We start from the raw sequence: 12983 nt of genomic DNA, 5'->3' as shown, positions 1-12983 counted from the left end.
GTTTGACTTTTTAGATGTTGATGACTTTTCATTTAGGTCCCTGCTCAGGATTCACTCTGCCATTAAAGCTTCAATGACAATTTACTAGAGTAGAAAATTATACTCTAACGTTTGAGATTGGGCCTCATCTGGCACACTCATTTATTGCAAATCTTTACAGTGCTATCTTACAGTAAATTCGTAGGTCATTATCTTGCACGTGCTCAGCTTTTCAACTGTGGGCAGCCCTGTGGAAATTCAGTATTCTTTCATGGATTTTAAAGTTAAGGAAGTACAAAGAGATCTGGCCCTCAAGGTATGGAGTTCCCTGACTGTGTGTACATAGCAAGAGTTGGCACTAGAAAGTAGTAAAATTACCCCCAAAACTCAGTATAGCCACATTCAGGTTTTGACTGTGGATCTTCATAATTTATAAACTTTTTCATATTGTTTTATCCCAATATTACAAGTTAATTAATGCGACACAGATGGCATAAGCATTTCTAGGTATGAGCAAACTCTTCTGTAACTGTACTGGGATACAGACTTCAAAGAAAAATTGCCTTGTATACATTGAATGATCAAAATGAAAAATTATCAACCAAAAAAAAAAAAGAAAAGAAAGAAAAAAACCATCCCATAACTCTGAGCAAATCTTACTCCTCCAAATCAATTACTCTTTGAGCAAATACACTACACTCTTTAAATTATGAGTTCTTCCCTTAAACTAACCACAGTTTCAGAGAGGTCGAGGCTTGCTAAATGTATATTATTTAAACGATGTGGAAAGCACAACAATGTTCAAAAGTATGACTGCTCAGAAACGCTCGCTAGAAGAAGAGAGTGGATATTCGCTATGAGCCCAGGGACCCTAGTAAGAAGGGCTTCACTTCTCAGCACTTCTACTTCAGAACAGTTCTTTTGTGGCTTCCTCACATCCCTTTATGGTTTCTGCAGGACTACTAGGCACGGACGCTGCTTAACTGGTCCACGTGTTAAAGCCAAACCACCAGACATCCCTAGGAGTTTTAATTTAAAATGTCAAAGTTTTGTAAAACCTTCCGTCTCTAGCTATGTGCAGAGCTCTTTTAGGACAGAAGAGTCCCGAGTTCCACTGCAATGCTCTTGCACCGGAACAGCGGGGCTTGCAGTGTCATTTACGAGTACAATTGGAGCATTGTTGTAGGAAATGTTTGTAAAACGTCTAGCTGACCAAGTGCAAGAGAGTAGCTACACATCCTGTGGCCGAGCTCCAATTGTTTTTTCTAATATTAGGGCCAGGAACGGCTGATTTACCACACCCCGACGAGCAAACAGGAAAGGCTGTATCCATCGCTTTGTTCTGCAGCCGTGCGTGACGAGGGGAGGCGCAGGATACGTCCCGGCGGCACAGCGGGCAGCCCCGAGCTGCACAGTGCCCTGCTCCACCGGTGCACCTGAGCTTCCCAGCTCGCTGCAGCCTCAGGGCCGGCTAACCCAGGGGAACAGCAGTGAGCTTACACCCTGCCCGTGATTCTCTGCATAGGCATCTTTTGAGGCAGAGCTTCTTTCTTTCTTCTTTTTGCCCGGCTGACCTCCACTGTGGCAGATCTGCTGCAGTTTAGAGCTGAATATTACGAGGTGGCATGAGCCATAGGTTCCACAGGATACCCGCAGGCACTGGAGCAGGATTTCCTAGTCCAAGGGGCTGAATCCTCTGACAGAAGTGGAGTGAAGAGAGTCCTCTACAGCTACAAAGAGAGGGAAGAGGAAGGGAAATAACACAAAGGTTCACATGTAGCTTGCAGAGGGAGGTATACAGCAAGGGGAGATAGGGGTGACAGTGGTAAGTCACCGGAGCGGAGGATGAGGAAGGGATGATGGCAAAGTTCCCAGGTCACCCACAGCCAGGGCAGGGAACCCTGAGATCATAGAATCACAGAATCACTCAGGCTGAAAAAGACCTCTAAGATCATCTGGTCCAACCTGTAACCTAGTACTGACAAGTACACCACTAAACCATGATACTAAGTTCTACAAATACACATTTCCTGAAGACCTCCAGGGATGGTGACTCATGCATTTCCCTCGGCAGCCTGTCCCAATGCCCCACAACACTTTCAGTAAATAAATTTCTCCTAATATCCAACCTAAACTTCCCCAGGTGCAACTTGAGGCTGTTTCCCCTCGTTTTATCACATGGTTCTTGGTAGAAAAGCCTGATCCCCACCTCACTACAACCTCTTTTAAGGTAATTGTAAAGTGAAATGAGGTCTCCCCTGAGCATTCTTTTCTCCAAGTTAAACAACCCCAGCTCCCTCAGCTGCTACTCATAAGACTTGTTCTCTAGACCCTTCACCAGCTTCATTGCCCTGGACCCATCCCCAGATCGACCCTTTGTTTTCTAGACCCTTCACCAGATTGATTACCCAAAGGAAGGGGATGAAAAAGGGTGGGGGCAGCTTGGGAGAAGCTCTTTCCTTCTTTTATTGGAGAGATGCTTCTAAACCTTGTCCCTTTTACTGTGCTGTTGACTATTCTCCCACCTAAAGTTCTCCTCGAGGGCGTTGTGCCCCCATGTTTCTCGTGTGCAGTCCACTCCTGATGCGTGGCCACACGACATAGTGCTGAGCAACACTGCAAATCCTGTGGCTGGCACCAACCCACCAGTGTGTCACCCGGCCCAGTGCTGTTCACAGATGATGGTCTGGACTCCACAAAAGCAACTTTGCCATCGTCCTTCACCTGAGCTTGTCAGCCTAGGCCTGGGCAGCTGTACCACTCTGATCTGGGAGCTGGCTGCTGCCGGGGGTCTCTGAACTTGGCTGTATGGCAGAGCCTGGTCGTCTGCACAGAATTACTTCTGAGCCACGTAATTCGATTCTGCATTTCTCCAACTCATTTCCTGTTAGTCGCTGTCATCACACCTCAGGTCGCCCCAGAGTTCATGTCAGGAATAATCTGACCGCTAGTCCCTCACTGTGTTTATTTGCTCCCCATTACCCTTTCAGAGCACCTGAATGCCCTACAAACCTCGACTGTACCTCACAAGACTGCTGTAAGACTAAAAAATAATTTATTTGTACTACTAATGAAGAACGTTTGCAGGATTGTGTGGCAAATATAACAAAGATAGGAAGGGTACCAGGTTTTTGTGAATCTCACTAAGATAAAATCCTTAGTCACAAGATTGTAATTTATCTTCCTTACCTGCACCTTCCCTCTTCACCATGAGGAGATTTAATATCTAATCTCTATACTGAATGTCACCTGTCACCTGCCTGCAATTCTTACATCGGGGAAAAATGAAGAATACATGTGAGTGGTGAAGGAAATTTTAACAATATTTAGTCTTTGCTACTCAGTACTAGCAATGAGAACACATAATTAAAAAATAGAAAAATAAGATTTTCTATAAAAACCAACACAGAGTTGGCTCAATGACATAAAATGTATGTTCCTATGCACAGACTAGCCTATATTTTAAACCCAATCCCATTCCTATTTTAAATCCTGGCTTTAAATACCTAAATAGAAAATCTATAAAGGATTTTTGGCTCAAGGAGTGTCAAGGAGTATCAGTCCTTTCTTTTTTCGTACCGCTGTAAATGAAGAATAATTTCAGCAAAGCTGTTGCAGCTGCAGCAAGGTGAGTGAGGAAGCTGGCTGGCAGTACTCTGATGAGCTGACCGGCTAGCTGTGCTCCCTCCTGAAGTCTGGAAGCGGGGAACAAACCTTGAAGAGGGGTCTGGGAAGATCTTCTTGCCCTCCCTTGTGAGAGCCTTCAATGGGAGAACAGTCCCTGGGGATGTGCTGCAAACTGCTTTGTGCTCCGCCTTCACTGTGGCCAGGCTCAAGCTCCCAGATCCATGTGGGATCTCCTGCGTGCAGCTCTGCAGCTCTGCCTTTTGCACGGGAGAGGGGCAATGATTTACCTCTGTGGTACCTTCCCCTACTTGCAGATTGCTGGCCATGAGCGGGCAGGAGATGAAAGCTGTTTGGGCTAGCAGGGGCTGTACAAGCCCAGCTGTGGTCTGTGCTGTCCTTCCTGTGCTGCCTCTGTGCCTTTGTGGCTCTGACGGTCAGAGGCTGTCCCTGCTGCAGAAAATGACAAGAATTTCTCCTGTACTGCTGAGAAGCAACGCCAGATCCAAACTAAGGCAACTCGGGACTCTCAGGTTTCTTTCCTTCCACAGCGATGCCCCAAGTACCTGTCTGGAGCTAGGCAGGGAGAGGAGCTTCTCACACGATGTGGTAGCGGCTCTGCAACCAGGCTGCAGCTGGCGTGTCTCTAAGCAGCGCTGGCTGAGCTGTACCGAGGGCACTGAGCACTTACTTGGCCAGCCCTGCACCAGACGCAGCCGCACGGCTCCTGGCACTGTCTGCAGGCAAACCCTGCCTTGCAGGCTGGGTTAGGAGAGGTAAAGAGGCCACGGTGCAGTGCTGCGAAGGAGGGAGCTGCAGCTGTGGCTGCTGGTGGCTGCGGGCCAGCTGCGCGTTTCTCTCTCTCTCTGCATGCGAGGTCTGGGAGCTAGAGTTTGCTATCACGTTGCAGGCTGGGTTTCAGTTACGGCAGCTTTTGCATAACAAGTGATGCAGTGAAAGTCCACCCTTTCTCAAGCTGGTGCTGGACAAAAAGATGTGTCACGTGCAGGTTGCAAGTGTTATGGCACGCTCCGTGTTCCTGTAGAAAATGCCTGTGATGATACTGCAATTGCAATGACGTTGTTGTAGCTGTATTTGGCCTGGGAAAATTAGCAGTAAATATAATTTATTGTTGCTGTTATCTCCGCTGTCAGTGGTGATAGAAGAATCTGTAGCACTTTGCAGCTGATTTGTTTGTGCTTTATATCAAGTTGATGAATTAACTAGAGGACAAGGCTGACTATTTTCTCTGTTAAAATGTAACCATGAAAATGGCATAAGGGCATACTATTTTCCTAAAGGAAACTCGTTTAGGTCAAAACTGCATACGAAGCATGAGACCGCAGCAGAAGCATTGAAAGCCCTTTTTGGTCAGCAGGGTATCTCGTAACTGAACACTTCTTAGAGGCTTTTTTTCCGAGTCTTAAGGCAAAGTTTTTGAGAGGCAAATTAGCTGAAAAACACACAGAAAAGTGAATGTGCAGTGTGTTTTTTTATTTGTTACCTCTTCAATTGGAAAATACACATTTGCTTTGCATTAGTGGCTCCATTGCAATGAGTAATGTCTCTCTGCCTTTCCGTGGTGATTATGCACTTAGGAACGTGGTTGCCAGTAGCAGTTCATTAGACTTAACAAGCGAGGGAACGTTAGCCACCCCACCAAGCACTAAGAAATTTTCTTTAATTATAGTCTATGTTCTCGTTATCGCCCTTCTGCGTGACACACATTCCCCTCCTTGTCCGTGAGAACACAGTTAACTTTCAGGCTGTGCTGCAGGACCCCTCTTTTAACTCATGTCTGTGGGAGAAGACAGTCATATGACCTTACCAATCTACGTTTTTCTGCACGCGACTTCCAGGATCGTGCAGATCTTCCTCGAGCAGCATTTCTTGGCTCAGGATTTCAGGCGTGCTGATGATAAGATCTTTAGGAAGTGTCGTCCTGCTATGTGGTAAGGTTTAGTGTATTCTGGTTGAAACCAGATGCACTGATTGCTGCTGAAGGCTCCGTGAATTTCCTAAATTAAAGCACAAATGATAGAGGAACCACATTTTTGTATTCGGTGTGTTGAGTGACCTTTTCCATCTATGGAACATAAAAGGAAGTGGATAATCTTTCAAAATAAAACTAAAAATATAGCAAATGAGCACCTAAAATATTATGTTTTTCAGTTTTACTTGAAGCCAATATTTTAGAAGAAAAAAACTACCAAGGACTTTGATGAAAATTAATGGAAATGAACCTGTACTTTCCTGGAAAGTTACTTAAAAAGCAGTATACGTATACTATTTTTTGTCTTGATCTTTTAAAGATTATGCATGGGCCTAGCCTTATGCCACTGAAGCTCATACTACATGTGTAAGCATTTGTACAAATACTTTGTATGAAGACTATTCTAAACACAGCTAGTTGTGATATCATTGTAAGCTTTCAAAACTTTCTTGTAACTAAGAAACTGTACATACCAGTAAATCAAAACAATGTAAGTATTTATTATTTACTGGAAAAAAAAATAATGCCACTTACGTAAACCAGATAGAAATTTGATTTATCAAAGTATGTTTTAAAGCTGTGTGTGGTCGTCTTTTCCTCTTTTCCTCCCTACTGAAATAATAAATATGGGGATATTTGTCAAATATTTTATGGCTTCAGTTGTTATTCTCTATTATGGATTCAGCTGTTTACAGAAAAAAAAAAGAAAAAAAAAACCAACTGTCATGAACTGTATCTTCCACAGTCTGCTCAGAGGAGGCAGTTTTCACCTATGATGCCATCTGATTTTTGAAATCTATGAATAGGTCAGAGCTAGGAAATAGCCACTCTTTCTTCGGTGTTTTTCATGCACTAGAGGCATCAACAAGCTGGAAGACAAGGAACTGAATTTTGCAGCTCACTGAACATTTCTCCTGTTTTTCCTGGAGATGGAACATCTTCGTGCAAGCAGCAACGTGAATAATGAAGGACCTGTACTCTCAGCAAGAGTATTTGCACACTAAATTGCTGCATGGATCTACGAGGCTGTCAGCTGCATTCCAAGCATGCTTGATGCCCTGGGTATGAAACCTGTGCAACCAGCTACTTGTCACCAAAGCCTTTTCTCCTTTTCCAGAGAAAACAAATAAAAAATCCCTAACATGTTATTAGTAGAAGGGGTTTGATTCACTCAGACTGGTTTGGGAAAATCTAGATGACAGTTTTCCAGCCAAACATTTGCCTGTGTTTCTGAAGCTTCGCCCAATGATACGCGGGGTGTTGTCACTGTCAACAGGACGCAGCTGTCAGCTGGGCCTCGTGCCTTTCAGGCCAGGGCAAGCTTAACACGGTCTGAACCCTATGATAAGTGAAATAATGTACACGTTCTAGTGACTGGTCTTTGGGTTGTACTGCTCAAAAATAAAATAATAAAAAAATAATATAGAGATATACATACATGTATATATATTCCCAGGATCCCCTAAATACTACCATATTAGAAGGGATTTTTTACTTTTAATTACATATTACATGTCCTACTATATATGACTATTGATACCGATGATTTCATTATGGAAAAAAACTTACCTATCATCATACATATTAGTACAATTCCTATTAGCAAATCTTTGGAAGGAGCATTCCTTTTTTTTTTCTTTTTTTTTTTTTTCCAGTAACACTTTCATCTCCCTCCCACACTTGATCAAGGAATTGTTTGTAGGACTGCTGCTGGCTGTTTTTAGAATAAGTCACTGCGTTGTTATTTGGGTGGGGGAGGCAGGGAGGAAAGGAGGACCACACACAGATCTAAAGCATACTTTGATAAGTCGGATTTCAATCCAGTTTACATTACTGCCATTATTTTTTTTTTTCCAGCAAACAATAAATACTTACATTGTTTTGATTTACTGATAGGTAGAGGTTGTTAGTTGCAAGAAACATTTGTAGCCTATAATGACATCACAACTTCCCTGTAAACAGGAAGGTTTAAACCATCTTCCTACGGTACTTGCATGGCTTCTGTTACCGCTGGGTGCCTCTCAGCCTGAACTAATGTACCCTCACAAGAACTTTAGACATGCGATGTCTGTCAATACCAGCATAGAGAGAGGAGGATGAGGCCACTATCGAAATGTTGTACCAGCGGACTACCACGTCCCACAGGCAAATACTTCCACTGCCATTACACATCGCACACAGTCAGCACGCACGCATGGCTTCTCGGGGTGCCCCAGTTCTTGCAATCAGCATCAGGCAGACCTGAAGGTGTGCTCAGTCCCACGGGATGCTCAGCTGGCACCAAGCGATGGCACCGTCCCCTCCGCTGTGTGCAGAGAGGAGCAGTGCTGGTTGCCCTGCCTCCTTCTTCAGCTCGCGGGGGTTTGGTCCTTCGGAGTCTTGGAGGTTATGGTAGCGGGGCAGGCTGGTTTTGTACACAGACTCTCCGTCTGTTTTGGTGAGAGTGGGTGACACGTAAAGAGTAATGTAAGTTGTGCAGGTCAAGAAAGAAGAGAAAATTGTCCAAAGGAAAAAAAAAAAAAGGCTGTGTTTGTGTTTGCAGTGTGGCTGGTAAGAGAGACTAGGGGGCAATGGGCATTTCCAGTATCTCCTTGCCATGCCCACTGTAGAAAAACTGAGGCCAACACATCAACAAATGTCAAGTGGTGCCTGGTGGGGCATTGGAGAAGGGAGAATTTGTTAGGATAAGACATTAGCAGCACAAGTACTGAGCTGGTCAATTTTCAGCAAGCATCTTCAGTCACAGGAAAATGCAAAATTAGCAGAAGATGTTGACAGCATTTTTTTTTCCTGTCAGAATAACATCTCTCTTCTTCAACTTCAGCTGTAAGACAGCTGTAGTTCCACAAGCTAATCTGAAGTTATTATCCTATTTTCACAAGAGCCGTATAATTAAATATGCCTATGGTTAGGTAAAGATGACCCATGTAATCTCCACGGTGCAGGTACCTTTTCCTGACCAGGACCTTGTACCCGACTGAAGGCACAGAAAGGGTGAGCAACATCTTTGGGCTTTCCAGAACTGGGCAGTCCTGGTGCAGCTCACTCCGCTCTGCAGCGCCTTCTGGAGAGGACTCGTGTAATTTTTCTGGGTTTTCCAAGTCAGGCTTCAAGATTCACTTTCTCAGATACACCCACCCTCCTCCCAAACCGTATGCCTTACAATGACAAAATACCACAGCAATCCTCTGTCCCTAAAGGAACAAAGCTTTCTCCACCTATGGTCCCCTCACCCTCTATCTTTTATCAGGATCACCAGCTGTGTCCCCGCAGTAACTGCAAATCCCAGCCTGTGCGGCATTGCGAACAGTGAGAAGACCGGCACGTGTGTTCGTTCTGGATTAGAGGAATTAAAGGTTCCCCTGTTCTGTGCAGGGGAGAAGGAGGCACGGTTATATTCGCTGTGGAGAGGATAAAGTAATTTTGAAAGGAAACAGCAGTTCTTGTTTACGAAGACACTGATGTGCTAGCAAGTGGGTTTTTTTTGGCTTTACAGACAAATTAATCGATAACAACTATAATTGAAGTAACCCTAACCTAATATTTTCCAGTCATAACACTATATGAAATTTTTTTAATTATATTTTTTTCCAGAATGAATAGTAACCGAGCACATAAAAATTAAAACGCGCTTACTTCCTAAACATTTTGTATTTCAGGAGCACACCTAACGACACTAGCCACGTGTTGCCAACGGAAAAAGAGCGTGACTGGATACGGGTCCATCTGGTTTCTCGGGGGCCAGGCCTCTTGTCAGCACCAGAGCCTTCAGAAAAAGAAACGCTCGCCCTTCGGCGGGTTGCTGCCTCTCATGAAGGCAACCTTCAGTGAAAGCCATGGGTTGGTTACCTTATGCCTTGAACTACCTCATCTGCTGAAATGACAGGAGGAGAGGCAAGCCTGACAAGCAACATAACCCCACAGGCAGCCTCTCTGCTGGGATTTTGTGACCTGCCGGGCTTCGCCTACAACAGGACCATTCATGGTGCTGCAGAGGAGCAGTCGGTCCAGTGTAGGAACCATGAAGATGATTAAGGGGCTGGAGCATCTGTCCTGTGAGGAAAGACTAAGCAAGCTGGGCCTGTGTAGCCTAGAGGAGATCGAGAGAGGATCTGATCAACCTCTATAAATACCTGAGGGGACAATGTAAAGCGGATGGGGCCAAACTCTTCTCAGTGGTGGCCAGCGATAGCACAAGGGGTAGGGGGTATAAATTGAACCACAGGAGGTTTCATCGCCGTATGAGGAAGAACTTTACAGTTTGGGTGACAGACCACTGGAGCAGGCTGCCCAAGAGGTTGCAGAGTTTCCCCTGGAGATACTCAAAACCTGCCTGGATGCGATCCTGCGTAACGTGCTCTGGGTGACCCTGCTTGAGCAGGGGGGTTGGACTAGGTGATCTCTGGAGGTCCCTCCCAACCTCAGCCAGCCGGTGATTCTGTGAGTGGTAAAGAGAAATCTCGTCTCGGTAAACGAGGGGCTCTTTGCCCTCGAAACTGAAGTGAAGAAAGGTAGACAGAGAACGTAGCGGTGTTTATTTTCTCTTAGTCTCTCAGCAGCGGCCCACCGAGTCTCAGTGTGAGAGCACCACAGCACTGCCCGGTGCCGGGTCGCCCACGCAGCCTTATTTCGGGCAGCGGGCGGTGCTCCCAGCGGCACCGCCGCCGTCCCTCCGCCCGGCTGCTGGGGGCAACGACACCGCGCACGGAGCCCTGCGGCACCCCCGGGGCGCACCGGCCGGCCGCGGGGGCTCCCCCTGCGCTGAGGCGAGGGCCGCACCTTCCCCGCCGCGGCGCCGCCTCCCGCCCGCCCGCCGCCCCGCCTCCCCCGGCGGCTCGGGCCCCGCCGCCCCGCCGAGCGGCTCTGCCCGCGCCGCGCCGCCCCGACATGGAGCCGGGGCCGCCGGGGGGCCCCGCCGCCTCCGCCGCCGGGCTGCCGCTGAGCGAGAGCGAGCAGCAGCGCTACTCCGAGCTCTTCTCGCGCTGCTGCCCGCCCCCCGAGGCGGCCGCCGGGGGCAGCAGCGTGGGCGAGCTGTTCCGGGCCTCGCAGCTGCCCCCGGACACGCTGCACCAGGTGGGTCGGGTCGGGTCGGGGCGGGTCGGGGGGCCCCGGGCGGCCGGGGGGCGAGCGGGGCGCGGGGCGGCCCCCCGGGGCCAGGCGGCGGCACGGAGCGGAGCCCGGCGCTGCGGGAGGGGGGCACGGCGGCCGCCCGGCGGCTCGGGGCTGCGGCTCCGGCTCCCCTTGCTTCATTTCTTTTCGTTTTATTTCGTTTCGTTTCGTTTTATTCTGTTTTATTTTGTTTTATTTTATTGCTTTGTTATTTTATTTTATTATTATTATTTTATTTTGTCTTATCTTCAGTCAAGCTGTTGCTGCTGCAGATATCCGCCTTTCTCTCCCCGCTGCCCAGGTGCGTGTGCGTTAGGGGTGGGCGCTGCACCCTTTGCCCCCAGCTTGTGTCCCCGGGGCACACGCAGTTCTGGGCGCAGCCCCCCACGCCTGCATGCAGCCTCCCGGTTAGGGCAGCTCGGTAATGCCATTAGCTGCCTCCCAAGAGCCGCCCGGTATCGAAAGGACAGCAGCGTCGGCGGGGCTGCGGATGGCACGCAGCGCGTGGAAGTCTTGCCCTCACCTTGATCTTCGAGGGGTGTTTCAGTGCAGCTGGACACCAAGCCACAGGGTCGCATCGGTACGCCCGTACGTGAATGCGTTCAGGTGGGAAGCGGGAGGCTCTCGCCCGGTGTGAGCAGCGGAGCCCCGGCAGCAATTCCCCACGGAGGTGATGGGGCTCCCACGAAACCCTCCCCGGCTGCGGGGAGCAGCCAGGGCCGCTCTGTTCCCTGTCACCCCGAAGGGGTGGGCTTCTGCTTTTCCCTGCCCGCAGGTGGGTGATTTGACCCACAGATGGAAATTTTCAAGCGGAAAAAATCACGTCAAAGTGGGGCTGAAGTGTAGTTATAGCTGGCCCGAGGGAACAGGACTCCTCCTCCACTCTTCTTCCTGACTGTCAGGTCGTCTGTCAACAACTTTATATTGTGTAAATCCATATTACCTAGGTGTTTCTGAATGAAAAAGGTGATATTTCGAGGATGCTTTTCTCCTCTTACTTGCACTGTTTACCAGACACGCAAACCGCAGCTGACCAGGCACCACAGTGCTTTGTTTGCAGTCACGCCGTGGCCTTCGACCTGCAGGGGAGTTCGGTGGGGAAGGCAAAGGTATCGCATAGATCCAGCACCGAGAGCAGGTCCTGGCAAAGAGGAAGAAGAAGGCATCTAATTTCAAATAACAGCGTACTGAAGAAGCGTATTAAAGCCCTATTAGTAAATTTGTGTGACTTTGGTATTAGTCACTTCATTTTCCGAAGAGTTACAGAAAAAAAACCTCTTAGTTTTACTATGTAGATCCTTATCCTATCATTTAAGTGAATTTGGTTGTCATATTATCACAGGCTGTTCTGGGGGTTTCTTTGGAGACTCTGGATTATAACGTGTGACTTAAGCCTGGAAATGTTTCAGTCTTCTTTTTTTTCTTCTTTTTTTAGTATTTTAGATTATTTCCAGGTATATTTATGATGTAAGGCGAATGTTACTGGGAAACTGGTAATTGGCTTCAGGAATCTTCAGGATAATAAGGCCTTTGGGATCTGGGGTTGTTTCTCTTCTTCCTTCCTGCCCAGCCCCTCTTGTTTATATGGCACTAATCACGGTGAAGCTGTGGTCTGTGGCTGGAGCTCCTATCCACCAAGCCCGCTGCTGTCAGGTATTCTTACGAACGTTTACTGGAACTGAAGAAAAAAATGAATTGCCATAATGAAAAAAAAATGGAAGCGTGGATCTTCAGATATGGGCAAAAACACAACATTGTTTTTTTCTGAGATATATGCTGATACTTTGTCTTTTGTTATCCTCCAAAAATGAAATTTCATAGTTTTTTTTTTTTTTTTAAAAGTACCATTCTAACAATTGTGGAAACAAGGCATAGCAGTTCGTGGTAGCTGTTTTCTGCTAGTGCTGAGAACACCCATTTTAGGCAGAGGCAACTCGTTTGGGTTAAGGTAACATGTTTTCTTTGAAATGACTGTTGACCATGATGTTTTCTCAAAACAAAATGTATCCTTTCAAAATCCCCATCTGTCACAATTAGTGCTTCGTAAGCTGGCATCTCTACAGAGCCATCAAGAAACGGTCGTGCTGGGTGTTGTCACGTCGGAAATGTGGAGATTTGGATTGGAAAATGGCTCTGGATTTCAAGTGAGCTGAGCCCGCACAGTGCAGAAGGTACTGAGTACTATTCCCCGGCCCTTACGTGGGCTACAGCAGGAGGTGGCCGTGGACCATTTTGTAAGCTGTGCGTGACTTAAGCATTTTTTTCCTCAAGGTATTCA

At 47.2% G+C, this 12983-nt stretch overlaps 1 protein-coding gene and 2 long non-coding RNA genes across 6 annotated transcripts in view; 1 reads left to right on the top strand and 2 right to left on the bottom strand.

The window, feature by feature from the left end:
* Positions 1-946: 946 nt before the first annotated feature.
* Positions 947-3750, bottom strand: LOC308181757. 2 transcript variants are annotated; one of them, XR_013941565.1, is made up of 3 exons: positions 3694-3750; positions 3486-3560; positions 947-1709 (listed from the first exon to the last, which is right to left on the bottom strand). It is a non-coding gene; the product is annotated as an uncharacterized lncRNA (long non-coding RNA). The 2 variants fall into 2 exon arrangements; XR_013941566.1 differs by lacking the exon at positions 3694-3750 and having other exon boundaries at positions 3486-3606.
* Positions 3751-10402: 6652 nt separating this feature from the next.
* Positions 10403-12983, top strand: part of REPS2 (RALBP1 associated Eps domain containing 2) — a 96287-nt gene continuing 93706 nt past the window's right edge. For 2 of the 3 annotated variants that reach the window (XM_080575797.1, XM_080575796.1), the window contains exon 1: positions 10403-10669. In XM_080575797.1, the coding sequence (XP_080431923.1) occupies positions 10484-10669 (186 nt within the window). In that variant the 5' untranslated portion in view covers positions 10403-10483. Of the gene's footprint in view, positions 10670-11022; positions 11286-12983 lie in introns of those variants that run through there. The other variant, XM_080575798.1, reaches the window with a different exon arrangement.
* The window catches only part of LOC308187633, a 28801-nt gene continuing 27805 nt past the window's right edge, over positions 11988-12983 (bottom strand). Inside the window, exon 2 of the long non-coding RNA XR_013944831.1 lies at positions 11988-12983. This exon is cut by the window's right edge and continues 27033 nt beyond it. This is a non-coding gene — a long non-coding RNA (uncharacterized lncRNA).

This window comes from Anser brachyrhynchus, assembly GCF_964034855.1.
Source record: "Anser brachyrhynchus genome assembly, chromosome: 1".
NCBI lineage: Eukaryota > Metazoa > Chordata > Aves > Anseriformes > Anatidae > Anser > Anser brachyrhynchus.
This window is presented reverse-complemented; position numbering and strand designations above follow the sequence as displayed.